The sequence below is a fragment of the Cydia amplana genome, chromosome Z (assembly GCF_948474715.1).
Source record: "Cydia amplana chromosome Z, ilCydAmpl1.1, whole genome shotgun sequence".
In the NCBI taxonomy this organism is placed as follows: Eukaryota; Metazoa; Arthropoda; class Insecta; order Lepidoptera; family Tortricidae; genus Cydia; species Cydia amplana.
This window is the reverse complement of record NC_086096.1, coordinates 2,744,728-2,768,676: the sequence shown is the minus strand read 5'-3', so window position 1 is coordinate 2,768,676 and position 23,949 is coordinate 2,744,728. Positions and strand designations below refer to the sequence as shown.

General features: G+C 38.6%; 2 protein-coding genes across 2 annotated transcripts in view; both read left to right on the top strand.

Moving 5' to 3' along the window:
* The window catches only part of LOC134660907 (dipeptidase 1-like), a 177,690-nt gene that overhangs the window by 86,482 nt on the left and 67,259 nt on the right, over positions 1–23,949 (top strand). Inside the window, exons 3-4 of the mRNA XM_063516781.1 lie at positions 4,263–4,404; positions 4,848–5,004. Coding sequence (XP_063372851.1) covers positions 4,263–4,404; positions 4,848–5,004 — 299 coding nt within the window. The remainder of the gene's footprint in view (positions 1–4,262; positions 4,405–4,847; positions 5,005–23,949) is intronic.
* On the top strand, positions 8,950–17,056 carry LOC134661836 (uncharacterized). The gene has a single exon (XM_063518042.1). It carries the CDS (start codon positions 9,373–9,375, stop codon positions 16,900–16,902), a length of 7,530 nt encoding a protein of 2,509 aa, XP_063374112.1. The 5' UTR covers positions 8,950–9,372; the 3' UTR covers positions 16,903–17,056.

The window sequence follows — 23,949 nt, the reverse complement described above, 5'->3', positions numbered from 1 at the left end:
TAATTACTTGTTAAAACTAAGTGTATTTATATAACATATTCTATTGTTTTGAAGTTGTTTGGTGTGATTTATATAATGGATTGTGAAGCTGGAGGTATGTAACTATATATTTAACATGAATGTTCATACTTTTCAGTTTGTTTATACACAGGAAAAGTTAATTTACAATCGAATTTTTACCTGTTGGTTACTTATATTAGTGTATAAAGTTCAATATTCAATAGAATCTGACTACTGAATGAATATTATAGTAAAGACAAACATATTAGCTAAACTATTTTGATAGTTTAGGTTGCTAATACGTGCTAATCTGATTTTTATTAGACAATTATTAGTTAGAAGTAAAAATCACGAAAACCGTTTTTTTATTTTTTCATTGTTTTTAGGTTCATCTTCTGAGAATATCATTATAAGTCATCAACAATTGCTTGAATATTATAGAACGTACAATTCGAAAGATAATAATGAAAAACTTAACAATCTTTTTAACCAAGTAGCAAGTTTCTTAGATGTTGAGGATGGTCTAACAAATGACTCAAAACAATTATTATCTAAGTTCGTATTCGACTACAAGCAAAAGTGGGCATCTGTTAGAAGAAACAATGCCTATTTCAATAGAAAAGTATGTAATTGGCTTAGTAATGGTATTTGTTTTGTGATTAAAAAACAAGTTTCAAAGCAAGTAAGCGGAAGACCTTCGAAAGATTTCTGTGAGAGTAGTGATCGGTCCAAATGCAGAAAAACCGAAGACTTACGTAAGGAAAAAACTAGTAGTGAACTTTTATTTGCTGCTAAAATGAACTTCAAAAGAGATGGTGATCTGAAATCTGCTAAAGAATGTGAAACTATAATTACAAAACAAGAAGCCACTTCTGGACAATCTCACATTCCTTTCACACCAGATGAAGCTTTAGCACTTGTTGTTGGAGCAAAACTTACCAAGTTCCAATACAATTAAATTAGGAAAAGTGCAAGTGATCATTACTGCAACATCTATCCTCCTTACGAAAATGTTACTTCCGTCAAAAAGAGATGTTATCCTAAAAATATATTAGTCAGTGAATCATCTGTAAAAATAGCTATCCAAGACTTGTTAGATCATACAACAATGAGACTTGTTCATTCACTGCATGAAGTAATTTCTTCGCTTTCTAAGGACCAACTTGATACCATGTCTTTGATTACGAAATGGGGATGTGATGGTACATCTGGCCAAGCTGAATAACCTTCTTGTATCATCTGATCCTTACATAACAAATATTTCACGAAAACATTACAAGAAGGATTAAAAAATAAATGATTATCCAAAAGAACTAAAGCATTTATTGGACATGTAAGAAAAAATAATAATAAAATAAATATAGAAACAGTGAATCGACCTTAAATAAAGCTGTAGTTTAATTTAAATATGTTTTTATTTGATTCCTAAAGCGTTTCTAACTTTTAATTCAATCCATTAGTTTTGGCCAGAAATTTAGGAAAATCCGCCTGTGTGAGTAGGTTTAAGCGGGAAAGCGTATTAACCGTGAAAAGTGATCGTAAAATAGATTCTACTGTAATATCAAAACAACAACTGATTTTGAAATTTGAATGCCACGCTTCGAAAGATAAGGGAGAAAGCGAGAATCGATGAATTTTCAAGTAATTAGAGTGAGATAAAATTATTTGAACGTCCTCTTTGGAAGTAGATAGGGCAAGATTTATCGAGTTTAGAATGGATGGATTCTACTTTCAGATAGAGATAAAAGACGTTTTAATGACTTTTATAAGTGTTTGTAAGAGTTTCTTTTTTAGTTTTTTGCCACTTTTCAGAAAGGGTGAGAAAAAGTGTCCTTAAATTTCCATATGTACATTTACCAAACTTTCCTTTTTGTTACCGCCATACAAAGTATAGGTATGGGGAAATGGTAACACAATAGGAAAAATATTCTGGATCATTTTTTATCCCATTAGGATCGAAAGAGCTCGTAATTCTGAGTAGAAATAACACAAAAGTGGCGAAAAAGGTCACAATATATAAAAATGGCAAAAAATTAATGAAACGCTCTTGTAAGATTCAATAGGACAGTCACCATTAGATATATCGGAGCAGCCAAGGTGCTCACGAATATTTGAAAAGCGTGCTTGTTCAGATATTGTGAACACCTTGGCCGCTCCGATATATCTAACGGCGACCGTACATACATTGTTGTTGATGCAAGATTAATCCAACAACACAATATCAAGATGGCGCCGATTTTAGTGTCGACGATAAAAGAGATTTACGGTAGCTGCCATGCGAGTGACAGATACAGACTACCTCCAGTAGATGCTGCGTTATGAAGCGTTTGAAATGGAAATAAACAGAAATATAAATAATTGATTTGGCAGCAAAAACACGAAAGAGAAAATTATACAAAATAGAAAAACGTAGAAAGGAGGAAGTACCTACTGAAAAATTGTTTAACGCCTGTAAAAGTGCAACGTGAAAGCTTTAAATATGTACATACTTTTAACTCTGCTATGTCTACTGGAAAGAAGCGAACGAGTTAACAATACAATCTCTCTCTCTCTCTTCTCCTGACCGATTTCGGCCACAGCGACTGCATTATAGGCCTAGGAGCGGGAACTGAGCTGGTCTGACTCTTATTTAATTGTAGTCATACAATAAAATGTGTCTAACCTTTTGCATAGTGCCCACGAGTTATATGCAGCCTCTAGTAGTGAGCGATCTGTATACAGAGCAAAGCATAATTATTTTAAGCATACAATAATATGTTTATAACCCTTTGCATAGTGCCCACGAGTAATATGCAGCCTCTAGTAGTAAGCGATCTGTGTACAGAGCAAAGCATAATGTGGAAGTCGTAAAAACGATCCAAGTCCCGATTGCAATCAATTCCTTGTGATCGCTCTCAATGCTAAGCAAATATCGAGTCCTGTGAGTTATTCATGTTTTATGAGCTCACAGCCTTTTATCCGACTTACGAGAGTGATGTTTTTAGTACGCTATGTTTTGGTACAGTCAGCAATACTAGTCAGCGCTGGTGCGGGTGCACGGAGTGGGCGCACGCTCGCGAGTGCACGGAGCGGGCGCACGCACGCGGGTGCCATTGTAGGTAAAATCCGTCGCACGTGTCCGCGCCAGAGGGCCTACCGCGAACCACGTTCGACGTGTTACCTCCCTGTCACACTTACGTACGAATTTACAAGTGCGACAGAGAGGCAACACGTCGAACGTGTTTCGCGGTAGGCGCTCAGTTACCCAATCACTCGCTCCGTGCAACCGCGCCAGCTAGCGGACGCCCTTAACACTCCTGCATACAAATATTAACTAGCACATTTCACGCTATGCTTATGACAGATTTTCCCTATATACTGCCGGGCATAGTCTGAGGACCCCTGAGTTAAATTACTTCTAATACTAGTACTCATACCATCAGTTAAACACTGACATATATTCGCTAGCGTATGGGTAAGTGTGTTTACCGTACTTAGTTCACTTTTTTTGTCAGACAGCGAGGATAAGTTAGAGACATAATAATTATGTAGTACAAGAATTATCCTTCTACTTTAGTACCTGGGTAAAATACCATTATATTCCCAAAAAAATGGCGTGAATTATTTCAAATAAATGGCTCACATTGTGTTAAATTCACTGATAAAACAATCTAAAATTTAACTCCATTTCTGTCCATAACCGAGCCAAAGCGAATTTCGGTCAGTTACCTTCCGTAGAGTGACCAATCACTCCAAAACTGCAGTAAATTTCAAGCAGAATATATAATTATATGCCAGTTGATTCTCAAAGGGAATTGCGGTTATACTTAGAGGAAATTTAACTGGCTTCATTTCTATCCACACGCAAATATTAAACGCCTGTGCACACCAGATGCCTATAACTATTTCCATACGCAAATAAACACGAATGATTGTTCTAGTGAGGATGGTGAACCCGTGCGAACGTCGCTCGATAGCGTGTGTACTGCTCGCTATTACCGCGGTAGTCGCCGCCGCGAGCTACGACCGGGAGCGGCTAGAGATAGCCAAGCAGATACTTGAGGAAGTACCGCTTACTGATGGGTAAGTAGCTGTACCCACGGTTGTTTCAGTGAGGATGGTGAACCCGTGCGAACGTCGCTCGATAGCGTGCGTACTGCTCGCTATTACCGCGGTAGTCGCCGCCGCCAGCTACGACCGGGAGCGGCTAGAGATAGCCAAGCAGATACTTGAGTAAGTACCGCTTACTGATGGGTAAGTAGCTGTACCCACGGTTGTTTCAGTGAGGATGGTGAACCCGTGCGAACGTCGCTCGATAGCGTGCGTACTGCTCGCTATCACCGCGGTAGTCGCCGCCGCCAGCTACGACCGGGAGCGGCTTGAGATAGCCAAGCAGATACTTGAGGAAGTACCGCTTACTGATGGGTAAGTAGCTGTACACACGGTTGTTCCAGTGAGGATGGTGAACCCGTGCGAACGTAGTCGCCGCCGCCAGCTACGACCGGGAGCGGCTAGAGATAGCCAAGCAGATACTTGAGCAAGTACCGCTTACTGATGGGTAAGTAGCTGTACATACGGATTATTGTTCCAGTGAGGATGGTGAACAATGAATATGAAGGTGAAGTTGGGTGACAATGCAATATTATGGTCCCATCGAGCTGATTTGCAACCTAATTGTGTTCGGTTTTTTTAGAATTGTCTCAATGAATACCTATTAGTTGCCTGTTGAAAGTAAAGTATTGTCAAAGATAAAAGCGTGTATCACAAATAATTTATTTGTACAGATAACTGATACTATCGGACTTTAGTTTATAAATGTTTATAGCAACTTTTGCGATATAAAAAACACTAATAAACCTTTCCCCCAGGCACAACGACCTACCCTGGAACATCCGCAAGTTCCTGCGGAACCAGATCAACGAGTTCGAGCTGGACACCGACCTCACCCGAGTGGAACCCTGGTCCAAGTCGAAATACTCGCACACAGACTTGCCGAGGCTGCGCGAAGGGATGGTCGGGGCTCAGGTAAGTTATACCACCTATTTATAGGTTTTTAGGTCTTCTAAATACATAACACTGCTAGACTTTTACAAATCGCTATTTAAAAGTAGCAAAAATGCTGCTTAAAGTTCCCCAGATTATGATGCCATAGATTAAGACTGACTGCGCGAGGGAATGATCGGGGCTCAGGTAAATTATACCAACTAAACAAGCACGACAAAAACAGTTTCAGTGTGGGACGGTGCAAGAGTACTTAATATTTATCCACATATTTACGTAGCTTCAAGCTAAATGAAATGAAAATATTTATTTCAGGCAGCTAGGGGCCCATAGATACCTTGAAACTATAGTCCGTCAACCAAGTCTTGTCAGTAGCAATGTAAAGCAAACTAAAGTAGGGCAACACTCAAAGAGCAGTATTGCGCTAAGAAAAGCAGCAATGTACATCGAACCATAAGATTTTTTTTTTCCGCTGAGCGCGCCCTGCGTACGTCAATTCAAATTGTCACTCGCGGTTTATTGAAAAAAATTGAAACATGGACGGACAATTTAAAAGCGATGTTAAAACAATGTTAATCAAAATGATGAACAAATTTGAAGATATCAAAAACAACTCTCTATCGTAGTGCTTATATTCTCTTTGTTCCCTATGTCTTCTAAGTTTACTAAAATAAAATCATATCAAAATGCAGATAATTAGATAGTGCATATATTTGTTATTTACAATATAATATGCCACTTGTTAATGTAAATTAGTGTACTGTTCTGAATGAATATGACATACCTGTGTAATTTTTTTGATTGGTATATATTGTACAATATACATATTAAAAATAAAACAACTGATATTTGGGTGTTTATTTAATTTAAAGGTAAATAAGATAAGGGGCACTTTTCGACTTGGTTGCGTTGTACACGTATATAAACCGCCATAGGTAAGTATTGTCTGAAGAGATACTTTCTACTACGAACGCCTTATATTGGGCAAGATTTAATCCTGCAACAAACATGTATGGATTAGGTAGATATTGCGAAAGAACGGCGATATAATCAAGGCTCTTAATACTGTTTAAAAGGTTTACCTTTGTAAATAGTCACAACTGATTGCTGAAAATATTAGACATGTGGGCCTATGGACGGTTTCCAGGACACAATTTATGGTCTTGTTGGATAGATTTAGGCATACGTTTTCATTTTATTTATGCCTTTTAACCCTAAAACAAAAAAACTGAACATAATCTTAAAAGTTCGAAAGAGTTCTTCCAGTACTTGTCATAACCTCCATTTTTAGTAATGTTTACCATCAACGAGCATGATTGTACATTGTAGGCCCCTTAGCTTTGCTTATTCTTATTTAATGTATTGGTATTTAATGGTGACAGCAGAAATATCTCTTGAAACAGAAACGATTCAGAATGAAAACCAAATGAAAACAAATAAGGTGACGGCTGTCATTCACGATCCACATTCCACAGATAAAACACTGATGACACGCGTTTTGGAATTATTTGAACACAGTGTTGCTAACCCGCGATTTTTCAAATTTGCCGCCTTTTACTACTGACAAGATTTGGTTGACGGACTTTAGCAAACATTACAAAGAATATGTCTTAAAACTAAAAGGAGTCTGGCAAGTTTCGAATTATTTTTTTTAAAGTTCCATTTACACTGGTTCTAAAATGCGTGTCGCCGTCGCTAGGCATTTAGGCAACCCTCGGCAATAGGCGCAAGTCTGACCTCAGGCGAAAAGCGAACGACGACAGACGGACAAAGGACCAAAGGGTCTCATCTACAGGCTGTCCGTTAATTAATTGCCAAATCAAATCAGTTGATTAAGCTTTTGCTGTGAAGTGTTGGTTCGGAAATGAGACACGCTGAACATAGTTGTTTAGAATTCGGTAACGTATTTTGAACTGTATTAGTTACTATGAATAAGCTGAAGGAATTATCTACGGAACTTCAATTGACTAGTACTTTTTACTAAAAAAAATGTTAATTCGATTTTAATTTTGTATCAAGCAGAAACTTCTGCGAACGATGCTACAAATCTGAGAAACACATTAAAAGTGGAAAAATTAGTACACGGCGCGATTCAGGAAATGAATTAGTGATTCACTAGATATGAAATAGTAAAGATATGTGACGTTCCACGGCAAAAGGTGGCCATAAGGCTGGGGCTTACGCTATTATTAACGCCGCTCCAATATTCAGCCGGGGCATTGGTACCTTTTGCCGTTCTTATTCATTTTCCGAATCGCGCCCACAGTCTTCATAATGCGGTGTCTATGCGGTCTGTGGGTCCGAGCCGGCCGTCAATACCTATCCCCCCAATCCCCCTCTATCAATTTATGGGTAACATAAATTCAAATTTACCCTGCTTACCTATTCGGGGTACGTTTTTACCCTTCGTCTGTGATAACAGAGACCTTTGTTATTTTACTTTGCTATTCTTATTGAATTAATTTGTTCTTATTATTTTTGACTACTGTCTAACAAGCTTTTACTCGTACAGTCACGTCTACATATATCGATATGGATAGGGTACCATAAATATTTATACATTTACCTTAATATAATATGCAATAATATCGTGTATTAGGTAGGCTCATATATTTGGCACTTTGTCCGTACTTATCCATATTTTAAGACGTGTCCTTTGTGATAAGGCGAAAAATGTAAACATATAAGTATTTGACGTCGACTGTACTATCAGTCGCAGATATAGTATCTATAGCCGCCGTGCGGGTCAAGATCTCGACGACTCAAATAAAAAGCTTCAATTCTTAGTGAACTGATATAATTTTCCAAAGTATTGGTTTACAAGGGTTCTTGACTAAACGGTTAAATGCAGAAGTGGTGTGGTTATGAGGCTGATGAGATAGTGATTTGCAATATTTGATCAGTACAAAAGGTGGTTTAAACTTGGGTGCCTCTAATTGGCCGCGATACAGAGTATGCGGAGCGCTCCTATTGGTGCTTTAGAAAAGCTTCCAAATACTAGCTGAGCCCTACGGTTGCGTTTAGCTACTGCATTAGGAATGTATTAAGAATTCATACAAATAAAAGGTTGCGTTCGCAACATATCTTTTTTTAATGCATGTTAATTATAAGATGTAATTTTTTTTATGAAAAGATGTGTCCCGCCGAGTTTGTTGCCGGTCCCATGTTAGGATACCGTCCTCCAATTGAGGGGGGATTTAAATCTTCTCGGGGCTGAGGTGTAGGGTTGGAGCCGGTTAACTTTATTTGACGTTCATAAGCGCATTGTAATTATGCCTACTTGAATGAACAATCTTTTTATCTTTTTTAACTTTTATCTTTTTATCTATTTGGAAAAGTAATCGAGATTGATACTGACTGTATCTAAGCCTGGACAAATCGAAGCAAATCCAGCTTAAATTGATGTGGGTTAACGTGGTGATGGACGGCCCCCAACAGGTGGGTCGTATGTGCTTTGTGGACGTGCCATTTGTATCTATTACGGGAATTTAGATTTTAGGGTTCCGAAGTCAACTAGAAACCCTAGTTTCCCAATAAACCTAAAAACATTTTAAGGTTATCTCTACACGTAAAGTAGGGATGTTTTTTTTAACTTTAACCCTATCTATGGTCTGCACTCTAAAAAACGAAGACCAACTAAGAGCAGTTTTCTCTTAGTTGACGTTAAGTTAATTATAACAATAACGATCTTATATAAATCAAAGAAAGCTGATTACTTAAAACAATAAGTGTATCTGTGATTGAACTAATAAAGTAGGTATGTTATTAATCCTAACAATTGTATACTTTGCATCTATCATTAACATGTTGGCATAATTATGTAACGTAGGTTGATTCAATCCTTAACAAATTAATTAAAACAGATAAATATGTTAATAGTTGTGTTCAGTGCACATGCAAGGAACACGTGACAGGCGCCCGCGACCCAGTTTAGTTTGGCGATGCGGCCGTCCGCGCTACTCCGCACAAATCAGTGTACTTTTCGGATTCTTAACGATCGGGTGCATTCAAAACAAATAACTATTTTATTAACATTTATTTAACATTAATATTAACATTTTAGAGTTAACTGATGTAACATTGTAAACCAATAAACATTTTTACTGAGACTCTCCGGTCTTTCAACAACCACCGCAAGCTACCATCCTCAACATTTGGTCCTTCGAGAAAAGTACTTCGCGCGCGTCAGTACTTGGACCATCGGGCTACGTATACGCGAGTGAAGTGCAAAGAACTAGCAGAACATTTGAGTGGTGCAGTTTGCAGTGGAAGCGGCAACAGCAGAGGAAGCCGAAGTGCAGCAGTAGCATTCGGCCAGGTGACACTAACGACAGGAGATATTCAAGTAAGATCTTTCCATATTTAATCTTTGGGAGCTATTACTGAGGAAACATGACGGACGTGAACAATCAGTTCGTTTTAGCAGAGGAAATAAAGTCTGTTTTAACCAATTTTAAGAAGGATGGAGCGGAAAGGAAAAGCAACGCGGAGTATGTTAGGCGGAAATTAAAAAAGTTGGAAGAATTATGGAAAGAATTTCAATTTAACCACGACCGGGTGTACACGGAGACACCAAGGACGGATCCTTATTTTACGGAACAACTTTACGAAACAACGGAAGAGGTATATAAGGAGTGTAAGAACTTGATGAATGAAGAGTTGTGGAAGAACAAGACCCCTACTACGGTAAGGGGAGAGCAAACGAAGGAGGTAACGGGACCAGCGGGTACTAGTAAACAGTTGCTAGACTCGCGGGACAAAGATTTGTCTAAGAGACCCGTCGAACAGGAGTACAAGAGTCATGGGGTATACAGTCGGATAGATGAAACGCTACGAAAGCAGGAGGCGAACTTTCGGGCATTTCAAAGAACAGTGGCTAACATTGACATAGAAACGTTGACAGCGAAATGGGAGTATGAAGATGCTCTTAAAACATTAAACGCCAGGTGGGAAGCAATCGACACACTTCACTTAGAAATCGATAGTGAGCTAAACGGTGAAAACATAACATACGACGAGAGTTTTGCTTCCTACGAAAAACAATATAACAACTTAAAGAAAACAATTAACACTAAGATGTGGTCAGTATCGCACAGGGAGAAGACGACACCTAAGCTGGAAATACCAATCTTCAGCGGAAATTATAATCAGTGGGTATCGTTTAAAGATTTATTTGTAGAGGCTATACATGCGAATCCCGCATTGTCCAATGCGCAAAAAATGCAATTTTTAAAGGCTAAGCTCAGAGGCGAGGCTGAAAGACTCATACAACATTTACCAATAACATCTGACAACTATATGACGTGCTGGGAGATACTCAATCATCGCTACGACAACAAGAGAATGATTTTTACATCGCATATGAACATTTTATTCGGTTTACCAAACATTCAACAAAATTCTATGGCGCAAATTAAGAGGCTGCATGATGTATCTATGGAAACTTTTAATGCCATCAAGAATCTGGGAATCGATACAACAACCTGGGATCCAATTTTGGTTCATATTTTGGGCCAAAAACTAGACTCAGAAACATATACGGATTATTTAGAATCCCTTAAAAATACAAGAGATATGCCAAAGTTACAAGAGCTTTTGGACTTCCTAGAGAGCAAATTTACAACACTAGAAACGTCAGCTCGGAGAAGGCAAGACGGACACCAAAAACCTAACACACAACATTCAACAAACATTCAACAACATTCGTCATCTTATCGAAAACCAGTACATACATCCAACAACAATTACAAAAGCAATGGGAATTACGCAGCGATTGCGAAACCAATCGGATCGGGTTTCAAGTGCCCATTGTGCAAAAGTGACCACGGAATCTATAATTGCAAGTTTTTTCTACAAATGCCAAACGATAAAAAATTAAATGCGGTAAATAGGTTGTCATTATGCCTTAATTGCTTGTTTTCGCATAATGGAAAAACGTGTAACTCTACGAAAAGATGTCGCAACTGTCAAGCTGCGCACAGCACTATTTTACATGACGCATTGAGTAAGTCAACAAGCAACACAGCCACGACGTCAGCAAACAAGGAGCATGTAGGTAGCAACGCGCATGTGGCACAAACACAAAATGAACATTTAGAAACTCTTCTAGCTACAGCTGAATTGAAAGTGATGGGTGCTGACGGATCTTTTTACAACATGAGGGTGATGGTGGACCCAGGGAGTCAGCTTTCTTTAATAACAGAACAGGCCGCTCAGTTACTGAGAATCAAGAGAGAAAAACACAGGGGAACGCTTTTCGGAGTATGTGAGAGAGAAAATAACTTTAAAGGGAAAATAAACATAACATGCAAGTCTAACTATAGCGACGACACATTTATTGCAGAGGTAATAATCGTAAACAACCTTGTCAAGGATCTGCCTAACAAAACATTTAGTAAACCATCATGGCCCATAATTGAAAACATTGACTTAGCGGACCCGGAGTTCAACATAAGTCGAAAAGTGGACATGATATTTGGAGCAGAAGTTTACGCTAACATTATTTTGGAAGGAATTAAGAATTTTGGAGGCAAAGATGCTACACAGCCTCTGGCACAACAATCTCGGATCGGATGGCTTTTGAGTGGGAAGCCGAAACAAACAGGCAACACTTTCTACTGTAACGTGGTGATAGACAACTTAGAGGAATTACAACAGTTTTGGGAGGTAGAAGATGTAACCGAAGAGGAAGATTTATCTGCGGAAGACGTAACATGTATTCAATATTTTCAGGAAACAACAGTTAGGAAACAAGATGGAAGATACCAGGTGCGGCTCCCCATGAAACCAAATTTCGAGAACAACCTCGGATTGTCTAAACAAAAAGCCATAGCTCAATTTAGAAATCTAGAACAAAAGTTTGAGAAACAACCAAAATTAGCATCGGATTATAAAACATTTATGAATGAATACGCTGAGCTGCAACACATGATGCCAGCTGACGGTAACAAGACTCTGGAATGTTACTTAGGACATCATGGAATTGAGCGCGTCGAGTCATCAACTACACGCTATAGAGTCGTATTTAATGCGTCAGCGAAAACTTCTACAGGATATTCCCTCAACGACCTAATGTACAAAGGTCCCAACTTACAACAAGACTTACAATTTTTATTACTCAGATGGAGACAGTATAGATATGCGTTCACCGCCGACATAGAAAAAATGTACCGGCAGATTTTGATTCATGAGGACGACGCATGTTTACAAAGGATAATCTGGAGGGAATCCACTAAACAACCCCTACAAACATTTGAACTTAAAACAATTACATATGGGATGAAAGCGGGCCCGTTTCTTGCAATGATGACGCTAAAGAAGCTGGCGGAGGACGAACGAGACAACTTTCCAGAAGCCTCCAGAATCTTAGAACAATCCTTCTATATGGACGACTTAGTCCACGGAGTACACTCTATAGAACAAGGGAAGAACGTTATTAAAGACCTTGACCAGTTATTGAAAACTGGAGGGTTCAACCTACGCAAGTGGTCAGCCAACAATACAGAGTTATTAACAGATATGACCAGCCAACAAAACAGCGTTATTTTTAATTTTAAATCAGATGTCGTTCCCAAAACTCTAGGGATATGCTGGAATCCGACAAAGGACACTTTTACCTTCCGATATGAGACGACACAACACAACAAAATAACAAAGAGGATCCTTTTGTCAGAAATCTCGAAAGTATTCGACCCATTGGGGTGGGTAGCGCCAGTAGTAACAAAAATGAAATTACTTTTCCAAAGTGTGTGGAAATCAAAAATGGAATGGAACTCCGAAGTGCCAGAAGACATTTATAAAGAATGGAACAAAGTGCAAACAGACCTCAACAAGCTTAATGAATATGAGATTCCTAGATGGCTGAATAGCCGCGAACATGACATAATCGAGTTACATGGATTCTGCGACGCATCTCTAGCCGCGTACGCAGGTGTCATATATGCACGCGTCAAGAACCAAGAGAAGGTAGTGCTCGTGGCGGCCAAAACAAAGCTAGTACCATTGAAATCAAAAATAACATTACCGAAACTTGAATTGAGCAGTGCGCATTTACTAGCGAAACTTATGAGTAAAGTCAAACGAGCCTTCGAAAATCGTGAGATCAATACCTACGGGTGGACAGACTCAAAGGTGGCGTTAGGATGGCTTCAAGGAGAACCAAGTCGCTGGAAACCCTTCGTTGCAAACAGAGTCAAACAGATCACGGAAATCATGCCCTCGAAACAATGGCATTACGTAAACACAAAGGAGAATCCAGCTGACGCAGCAAGTAGAGGATGGTATGTATCTCAACTGCTAAGCGATCAATCCTTATGGAAAACTGGGCCTACGTGGCTAACTACATTCCGGCCAGAAAACATTGAACAAGAAACATTTACAACAGATCACGAGGAAAAAACATTTCATTCTAACGTCATACAACATTCAAATACTGATCAAAACATTATAGAACAGTTATTACAGAAACATAGCTCATTAGAAAAAATAATACACATATTAGCATGGATACAGAGAGCATTGACACCTAAACGTAAACAACGGCCGAGTTATCTGACACTGCAAGAAATACGGAAAGCGAAAGCAACAATAATAAAACATGTACAGCAACGTGAGTTTGGAGAGGAATTAGATCACTTGCGCAAGCACAAATGCGTACAAAAACAAAGTAAGTTAAAACAGTTAAACCCGTTTTTAGATGAAGAACAAATTTTAAGGGTTAAAGGACGTCTAGATCAAGCCTTGATGAGCGAAGAGATGAAACACCCAAAAATTATCCCTAGAGAGTCTCGCCTGGCAACTCTACTTATAGACCAGGCACATAAGCTAACCTTGCACGGCGGAGCTACGCTGACGTTGAGCTCCCTGCGCCAGGAATACTGGATAACAGGAGGATATAACACGGTGAAAAGAGAGCTACTCAAATGCGTAACGTGCCGGAAACAAGAGGGAAAGAAACAAGTCCAACTCATGGGAGATTTACCCGCAGCCAGGTGCAACCCCGCCAAACCCTTTTATCATACGGGGGTGGATTATACGGGAGCAGTAGACATAAAGGCCAGCAAAGGGCGAGGAGCAAGAACATTAAAAGGCTACATAGCCATTTTTATATGTATGGTGACGAAGGCTGTACATCTAGAATTGGTAACCGACTTAACAAGTTCAGCGTTTTTGGCGGCCCTCCGGAGAATGGCAGCTAGAAGAGGAGCTCCGGCTCACATGTACAGCGACAATGGAAAAAACTTTGTTGGTGGAAACAGGAAACTGCAAGAGGGATATCAACATTTACAGCACATAACTGATAGCAACTTTTTAGCCGAAATTACCGGAATGAACATTGAATGGCACTTTAACGCACCTTCATGGCCAAGCGCGGGTGGCATCTGGGAGAGAGCTGTACGAAGCCTCAAGCATCATTTAAAACGTGTAGTAGGAGAACAAAAATTAACATTCGAAGAGTACTCAACAATTTTGACATTAATAGAAGGTTGCCTTAACTCTCGGCCATTGTGCGCCCTTAACGACGACATCGACAACCTCGACTTCTTAACGCCAAACCACTTCCTGTCGCCGGGAAGGCCCGGGGTAACAGTAATAGACACAGCAGAAGACGCACGCACCAGATGGCATCTGAGCCAAAAAATATTTCAAGACATTTTTAAAAGGTGGAAAACAGAATATTTAACACAACTGACAGCGAGAACAAAATGGCAAGAACCCCAACAAAACATTGAGATCGGAAACATGGTTGTAATCCACGAAGACAACCTTCCACCCGGAAAATGGGCTATGGGACGAGTGATCGACGTACATCCCGGCAAGGACGGTCATGTTAGAGTGGTGACCCTAAAAACAAAAAGCGGCGAGTTAAAAAGGCCAATAACAAAATTATCCCTTCTCCCTATCGACAAACAAACGCCAGAGAGCACTGAAACTTCAGAACCAAAAAACAAGAAGAAACAACGCACCTCAACAAACAAACAACGACCTTATGTCCTATCACTACTTATGATGTTTCTTTATATCCTGACCATAGCTACACACGGAACGTGCATGCAAACAACTCAGTTAACAAAAAATCAAGCGCTTTACTTTGACAAAGTTGCCGACATGCAGATAATCAGAGATGAGTGGAAGATAATAGCCTACTACAACCTAGACCCTTACTGGGAAGGCGCAGTAGCGTTCACGAAATATTACCAACATTTAGATAACATTTGCAAACAAATAAAACCTATGTCGCATTGTGAAATCATCATGTTACAGTTACGTCACGGTTTCGAGGAGCTTGAATATAACAACAAAGTTTTGCTGAAACAACCAATACACACTCGAGCCCGAAGGAGACGCGGCTTCGTAAACGGAGTCGGGAATATCGCAAACACTCTGTTCGGCGTATTAGACAGTCGATTCGCGGAACAGTATGAACGAGACATTGCGTTAGTACGAGAGAATCAAAGACATCTGGCCCAGTTATGGAAAAATCAAACCTCTGTCGTGGAAGCAGAGTACAATTTACTTCAAAGAACAGAAAACACCATACAAAAACAACATAAGATTATAAACCAGCACTTAACACGTCTAGAAATGAATTCATTTGCAATAACAAAACAAATCAATGAACTTGATGTTACAGCAGAATTCACCTTAATAGCAATGGCCGCGACTAACATACTGACCCATTTAAAAGGTATTCAAATGTCACTACTGGATACAATTACAGATATCCACAATGGACACATCAACGTTAACTTGATAAGCCCGCAACAACTCCAAAACGAATTAAGTATCATATCGGGACAATTGGATAAAGAACTTACACTACCTATCGATAACATTCAGCTTGACTTAACAAATATTTACCATTTATTACGGATCAAATGTGTCATGACAAAACGATACATTCTTTTGGAAATACGTGTACCATTAATAAGCAGAGATAACTACGATTTATATAACCTTCAAGCCATACCTCGACAAGTAGGCAAAAACATGCTAGTAGTGATACCTATCGAAAGCCATATTGCAATGAACCTTCAAAAGGACTCCTACTTACCTATCACAACAAACGAGTTAGAACGTTGTATATCACGTGACTCAACAACATATTTATGTCAATTGACCAGCCCTGTCTATAAAATGAAGAGCGACCTTGACTTTTGTGTAAGAGAAGTCAACACCGTAGATCGGTGCAAAACCAATATTATTACATGCCAAAACAAATGGATAAGCTTGTCCAGTGTAAACCAATACCTATCCTTTTGCTGCGACAAGTGTAACCTACGAAATTTGTGCAAAGATCAAGTTACAGCGCATCAGCTGACTGGCGCAAACATTATCAACATTCCCGAAGGCTGCATCATAAAAATGGAGAATTTGACTGTTTACACCCACAAAAAGAAGGAGAGCACACTCCACATAACCCCTGACGTCGAAGTTCCGAATATTGCCCCAATTAATCATGTAATTAACATAACAGTTCAGAATATGGAAACAGAAATGACAACAGATGGCAAAGCTGATGGTACTGCGTTATTAAGGGAAAGCATAGAGCAGAACATTAAGATTATGAAAGAAGAACAACCCTTAACGAAGGAGATATCGATTCACGATATACACCACTATACCCTCATCTACGGTATCTTGATAATTGGAGCGATAATAATCCTTTTTCTCGGCTGGAGAAGGATGCAGTCGCAACGAGAGACGGTAGCAGCAACTGCAAGACAAGCGGCCGAGGTGGTCGACAACCGGGAGGCTGGGCCGCAGCCACAGCCCTCCAGGCGCAACAACGATTGTGTGGAAACAAGTGGACCTAGTGAAAGTGCGCGAGTGCAAATAAATGACCGTGATAGTGTTCTCTATACAGAGCGGGGCACGACCCCAGTGTTAAGAAAAATAGCGTTTAGTGACGATTCTATGTGAACGTAACAATTACTTTATAGGACTTTAAGTTTTATACAATTTTATTTGTAAATTTTACACAACATTTGTACAAGTTTCTTTGATTTACTTTCATTTTACGATTTTTATAATTTAAATGTCTATTGTAATTTCTATCTTTTGCCCTCGGCAAGATGTTCAGTGCACATGCAAGGAACACGTGACAGGCGCCCGCGACCCAGTTTAGTTTGGCGATGCGGCCGTCCGCGCTACTCCGCACAAATCAGTGTACTTTTCGGATTCTTAACGATCGGGTGCATTCAAAACAAATAACTATTTTATTAACATTTATTTAACATTAATATTAACATTTTAGAGTTAACTGATGTAACATTGTAAACCAATAAACATTTTTACTGAGACTCTCCGGTCTTTCAACAACCACCGCAAGCTACCATCCTCAACAAGTTGTGAACATTTTAATAGTTTATGTGATTATTTTGTCTTTGTTGATTTACATAAGACTTGGTATTTTAATCAACTAAACATATAATATTTAGAACAACGAAGATAAAACATTCAATCCCATTATGATCAAGTTATTGTATTAATTACGAAACTAATATTCCATTCTATTAAGAATTATTTGTTAAATCGATTTTATTCATAATTAAATTAAATAATCAGGTAATCGGTTCAATCAAGAGATAAGTAGGGGGGCGCCGGTGCACCCGCGTTCCTCCCCGCCCGCGCCCCTGCGGCGTCTGAGACCGTGCGATGCGAGCGGGGACTAGCTAGTCTCAGCCTCAACGTTCAGCATTCAACTACTTAGTCATTCAAGTACGCGTCAACGAAATAAACTTGTGCATTTATTTCACGGCAAGCCTGGAACAGTGAACGTGTTAACTTTGCTTTGTGTACCTAATGTATAATAGTGTATGTGCAACATGGAGGAAGTGCTAATCTAACCTAACCCCTTAACTGATAGCAGTTCAAATGCGTTACGCATACCACCCGGCGCGGGGACGGGCCGGGATGGTTATGTGGGAATCCCTTTTGTGGGCTAATGAGACCCCAGGTCCACCCAGTAAAACCCCTCTGTTGGCCGCCTCAAGGCGAGGCACGGGAAACGATCCGGACCATGCTTCCGAAACCCCGCCAGCGGCTGTCCGAACTGCGGACTCGACTTCGGAGGAACTGTTTCCCTTTACTTCTCTAAGAGTGTTAAATGTTAATTATAATATATATGTAAAGTATGTAAAAGAAAGTTCGATTTTTAAATGTAAAACGTTTAGTTGTCTAAATGTTTAGATGAATAAATAACATCTTATTATATATATTTTTTGTTTTATTCATTTCCCCCTTTTCATAAAACTTTACTTTGTTAAATTTGAATCTCAATTGTTTAATCAGTTCAACTATGAAGCTTGTCTAGTACAATATACCATTCTTCTTCATTTGTACTATGACTCTTTGTCTCATTTACTAAGACATTTCTTTCAGATCTCTAGTTGTTATGCGCACCGTGCTGAATAATGCTGATCCTCGTACTCATTTTATACTCAAGGTCTTAAATACTAAGATATACATTTATTTCAGATCTTTTTGAGGATCGGCCTAGACCGGTTTCACGAGCACGCCTCTTCCCGTGTTTGTAAAGCTAAACCGGTCTAGGTCGATCGCCAAAAAGATCTGAAATAAATGTACATCTTAGCATTTAAGACCTTGAGTATAATATGAGTACGAGGATCAGCATTATTTAGCACGGTGCGCATAAAAAGTAGAGATCTGAAAGAAATGTCTTAGTAAATGAGACAAAGAGTCATAGTACAATTGAAGAAGATTGGTATATTGTACTAGACAAGCTTCATAGTTGAACTGATTAAACAATTGAGATTCAAATTTAACAATTTCTTAGTTCAGGCTAATAAGATGCATAAGTCGATGCAATCATGTTCTTAGTTGAACTTATTAGGGTCAAATAGTTGATACAGTAATTCTTCATGTTAACATTGATTTACATCTTAGTTGAAATGATTAAACAATTGAGATTCAAATTTAACAATATCTTAGTTCAGGCTAATAAGGTGCATTAGTCGATGTAATCATGTTCTTAGTTGAACTTATTTGGGTCAAATAGTTAATACAGTAATTCTTCATGTTAATATTGACTTACATCTTAGTTAAACTGACTTGTTTGTATTAGTTGGTACAGTAACTTATCATGATAATAATTATTAAGCCCTTAGTTGATCTTGCTAGGATCAATTAGTTAGCATAATTATTTTTCGTGTAAATATTGAACAAGATCTTAATTGGTTCAGTTACATAGATATAGTAATAGCAATCAGAATTACCTTATTTGATGTGTCTAAGTTCTTGTTAGGCTCGTATGGAATCAAGATGCTTGATTACGACTATCAAGATATTGATAGGGCCAACCAAATTTTTTTTAGAGTGTGGGGTGTCGATGGATAGGTCTTTGAAAACGGGTAGGGGTCTAGGGGTATTCTGATTGGATGAGCTGGGAAGAGGGTTGGCCAAAGAAGAAGAGGAGGAGGGGTATTCAAAAACTATTTTTTGATAAAGTGAGTATTTTCGGAAACAACCGCTCCGAAAGAAAAAAACATGTGTAAACTCTCATTTTTGACCCACGAGTCCAAAAAATATGGAAAAAATTGTGAAAGTAAAGCTTGATAAACACTCTTAATGACAACTATAGCGAACATAATCGTTTAAGACGGTTTTGAGTTATGGTAAAAAGGGCTTGGGATATAAGTAGTTCTAGGCTATTCAAATAATAATACATATTTTATTTAATAAGACCAGTAAGAGCGTGCGACTTGCAATCCGGAGGTCGGAGGTCGCGCGTTCGAACCCCGGCTCGTACCAATGAGTTTTTCGGAACTTATGTACGAAATATTATTTGATATTTATACAAGTCGCTTTTCGGTGAAGGAAAACATCGTGAGGAAACCGGACTAATCCCAATACGGGCCTAGTTTACCCTTTGGGTTGGAAGGTCAGATGGCAGTCGCTTTCGTAAAAACTAGTGCCCACGCCAATTACTGGGATTTGTTGCCAAGCGGACCCCAGGCTCCCATGAGCCATGGCAAAATGCCGGGACAACACGAGGAAGATGAAGACCGTATATTAACGAGATTTTAGTCTGCAATAAGTAAAAAGTGAAATCGAACGAAATATGTTTAGTCAGGGCCACAAAATGATTGAGTACGTATACAAAAATAACGTGAAGACAGATTATGCCGATGAAAATAGATAGAGATAGAATCACAAATAATGTACTAACATGTACGCATTTATATTATACGAGTTTAAGTTAACCCTCACTTAGCCAGCTACCGCAAACATCAAGGTTCAAAACCTATCTGCATCTCTATCGAATGCTGCAAGAGCGACAGAGGCAGAGATATCGATCTTCGTTTTTCAAATTTGCCTTACGTTGTTGCCCCTCTGCATAATTCATCAGGGCATCATCATGTGTCGGTTTCAGCTAAAGTTAAATGCATTTAAATTTGCACCTTATTGCTGATACAAAGAGTTGCAATTTCGAGGGTAAGTTCTAAACTACATGTATGTATGTATTGCATGTTTACATGAGCGACATTCATTAAACTCACCGTCTAAGGGCGTCCGCTAGCTGGCGCGGTTGCACGGAGCGGGTGAGCGGGTACGAAAAATAGTATGAGCGTTGCTAACTGGCGCGGACGAGTGCGACGGATTTTACCTATAACGGCACCCGCGTGCGTGCGCCCGCGCTAGCTAGCGGACGCCCTAACCGCCGGTTGAGAATACGTTTGTGCCATATCCATTTTTGAGCAAAATCGTTTTTTAATGATTTCAAAAATAACAAAATATATGCTATAATTGACACTAATCGGTTTATAAAAATAATATTTTTCGAAAATGTTGTGCCGTATCCGCATTTTACTATGGGATAATTACACTTTGTTAACAGAAAATTATCACAAAAGTGTGACATATCCAAAACTTTTGTGTCGTATCATACATTGTACGTTTAATGTTTCCTCATCATAAACGGATATACGGCAATTTAAAAAAATGCTTTTTTTTCACGATTACCACTATATTTACAATATGTGTATGGTACTAGAAATAGTAAACATATTTGCCTAAATGATAAATAAGTTCAATATTTCCTAAATGTTAAACTATTCGAAAAACATTTTGTTTGCTTCTTTTCGCTCTCCTGTAAACCAATGTAAGTGGCGTATGGCACAAACGTATTCTCACCCGACGTAATATGAATCTATATAGCACAATATACATAGATTAAGTACATAGTCTTTTGTCCTTTAATAACTGTTGCGTTTCTAGTTTTCTACACATATTGCACTTACAGAGGGTCGGTAGACCAGAAGTGAAGATCTTTCTTTCTGACTATATCTAACCGATGCCAGGCGTGGCTCGGCTCACTCCGCGATTTCATTGCGTCGCATCAAGTACCTAAAAGTACATCCGTCCCACACCAATTTTGGTGGCTAGCCATAAGCCGCGCGTGGCGCTTGCGTCACCTAGCGGTCATATAATATCTAATCGTAACAGACGCGTTTTGTTAGAGAGTGAATCTTCTGTACCTAGTACTATTATTTATTCTGTGCCGATGCACGTATACAAATATATTACGAGAGTTATTTCCTTATCCCTTCCATCCTTCCGATTCCTTCTCTATTCAGGCAGCTCGCCTTTGGAATAGTCTCCCTGTCAAAATTAAACAGTGTCCGAGCAGGTTTGCTTTCAAAAAATCCTTAAGTGACCACTTTGCTGGCAGTACTGGAAAATCTTAGTGTTTCTGCTTTGTAAGTTCATCTGAATTCATATGTGTGTGTATGTATATATATGTAATTATTTGTATATATTTATATAAGTTTATGTCTGTGTATTTCTTATGATTGTATTGTGTTCGTACAGGTACGTAATTGTATCATCTATACCACATATTTTTTGCACCGCCTACAACTTATCTGCTTTGACTGGTAGAGAATGCCTTATGGCATTAAGTTCGCCTTTTGTACAGTGTGTTTTCTTATGTGCAATAAGATTAAATAAAAATAAAATAAATAAAATCCCTATGACGGTCTTCCCTGCAATAAATATATTACTAGACTATTAAAACACGAATCTATTGGTAACATCTGCCCTTTATTCAATCCCTAAAGGTTCGCTGAAAACCAAATCCCACTTCTACAAATTTCAGTTGACATTTTGTCTTTCAACCTTAAAAGTTTCTCGCTCCATATAGAAATAGGTCTATAATTCATACAAACTACAAACAACTTACGCCATTCTAGAATTAAGGACTGTAAGAATGGACGTGGAATTCTATTTTCTTATCAGATTTTAAGCCTAAACTCTTCCCAGTCCGTGAAGACCAAATAGCAACCTTAATGCTTAGAAATAGAGTTCTTATTTAAGTGTCCGAATGAAGTCGAAGATGTTTTGTCTGATAGTTGGAAGCAAATCGTGGCGCCCACCTTTTTCTGTCGACGGACGATTTGAAAGCTACCTTATGTGATGGTGTTAAGGTGAGGTTTTCTTTGTATGTTTTATGTATTTTTTCCCAGTAATTTAATTCAATCTGTAAATCGGGGCACCGAATTTGTAAATGGATTGATGCTCTGAATTCCTTTTCACATGTTGTAACGCGAGAGACATAAGTAGGTACAAATATACAGGGTGCTTCCTGTAACAGGAGCAATAAATTAAACTAAAGGCTGTACTCCTCAAACTGACCAACATTTGTTCAGCAACTTTTAAAAATTATGAATTCTTTAGACTTCCTGTTTTTCATACAAAATAAATATTGCCTTCAATGTACGCTGACATCAGTGTGTTTGACGTTGCTTGTCACGCTTTAAACATAACAAAATTTGCAATGCATTGCGTCTTAGAATAAACTTTAAAGTGTAATAAAAATCAAAACATGAGCTATTTTCAAAAGTTGATGAACAAATGTTGGTCAGTTTGAGGAGTACAGCCTACAGTTTAATTTATTGCTCCTGTTACAGGAAGCACCCTGTATATGTATTATTATGTAGGTCGAATATAATACGAGTATGGGTGGACCAACTATGTATTTCTCGTTGTTATTTGTCCCGTCAGCCAGGAGACAATAGTGACACAGTTTGTTAGGAGAACTAACAGTTCTCCTAACAAACACCACGGTTTATTAATACTAATAGGTGCCCCATTACGGAAAGAGCCTAAAACGATCACAAAAATGCATTTTTGATTCATATAAATGCCACAAACACACAATTTAAAGAATTACCCTAGAGAACGTAACCATGGCAACGAGTGCTAAAAAAACTGATTCAATCTTAAGACGATGAAATTTAGGTGAAATATAGAGTCGCATCAAGCGAGCCATGCATGGCATTTGCAATAACAAATTTTAAGACCAATTTCTATAAAAATCTGAGCTTTATAATGACACTTCCTCAATTTGTTCTATTCAAGTCGGTGCGTTAGCTTAGAGAGATTTTATATATGAAGGGTCCACGGAAAGAACATGTCTAGTCACACTATAGTGACATTTTGAGTAATCGCGGTTTTAACATTTGGAACAATATCAAAACGTATAGTAATTCCGTGACCAGGTATTATTTAACTAAAAATAAAGATGTGTTACATTTATTATAGAGTGGTAGCAAAAGATATAACTAATAGTTCATTAAGAGCTCTTCATTTTGAGATAAAAATCTCATTTTCCGAAAAATGTGACAAGACATGTTCTTTCCGTGGACCCTTCATATTATTCTTAATCATTTAAATCCACGTAAAACGCACAAGTGCCAAAAAGCGCGAATTTCACATACAGCATTATTAAAAAGGAATCATAAAAACCGAGATCTAAACATAAACAACGTTTCCCGCACATGTGCCCATCCCTTTACACAAATACATTTGCCGCCAAAAACATAATCCAGTCAAAGGAATCGTATTTAAATATTGTTATGTGAACCGCACAATTAAGTTGGTCAGTTGATTTATTATGGCTTAGGTTTGTTAATAGCCTTGCTGATGTATTGACAGGGAGGAAAAAGG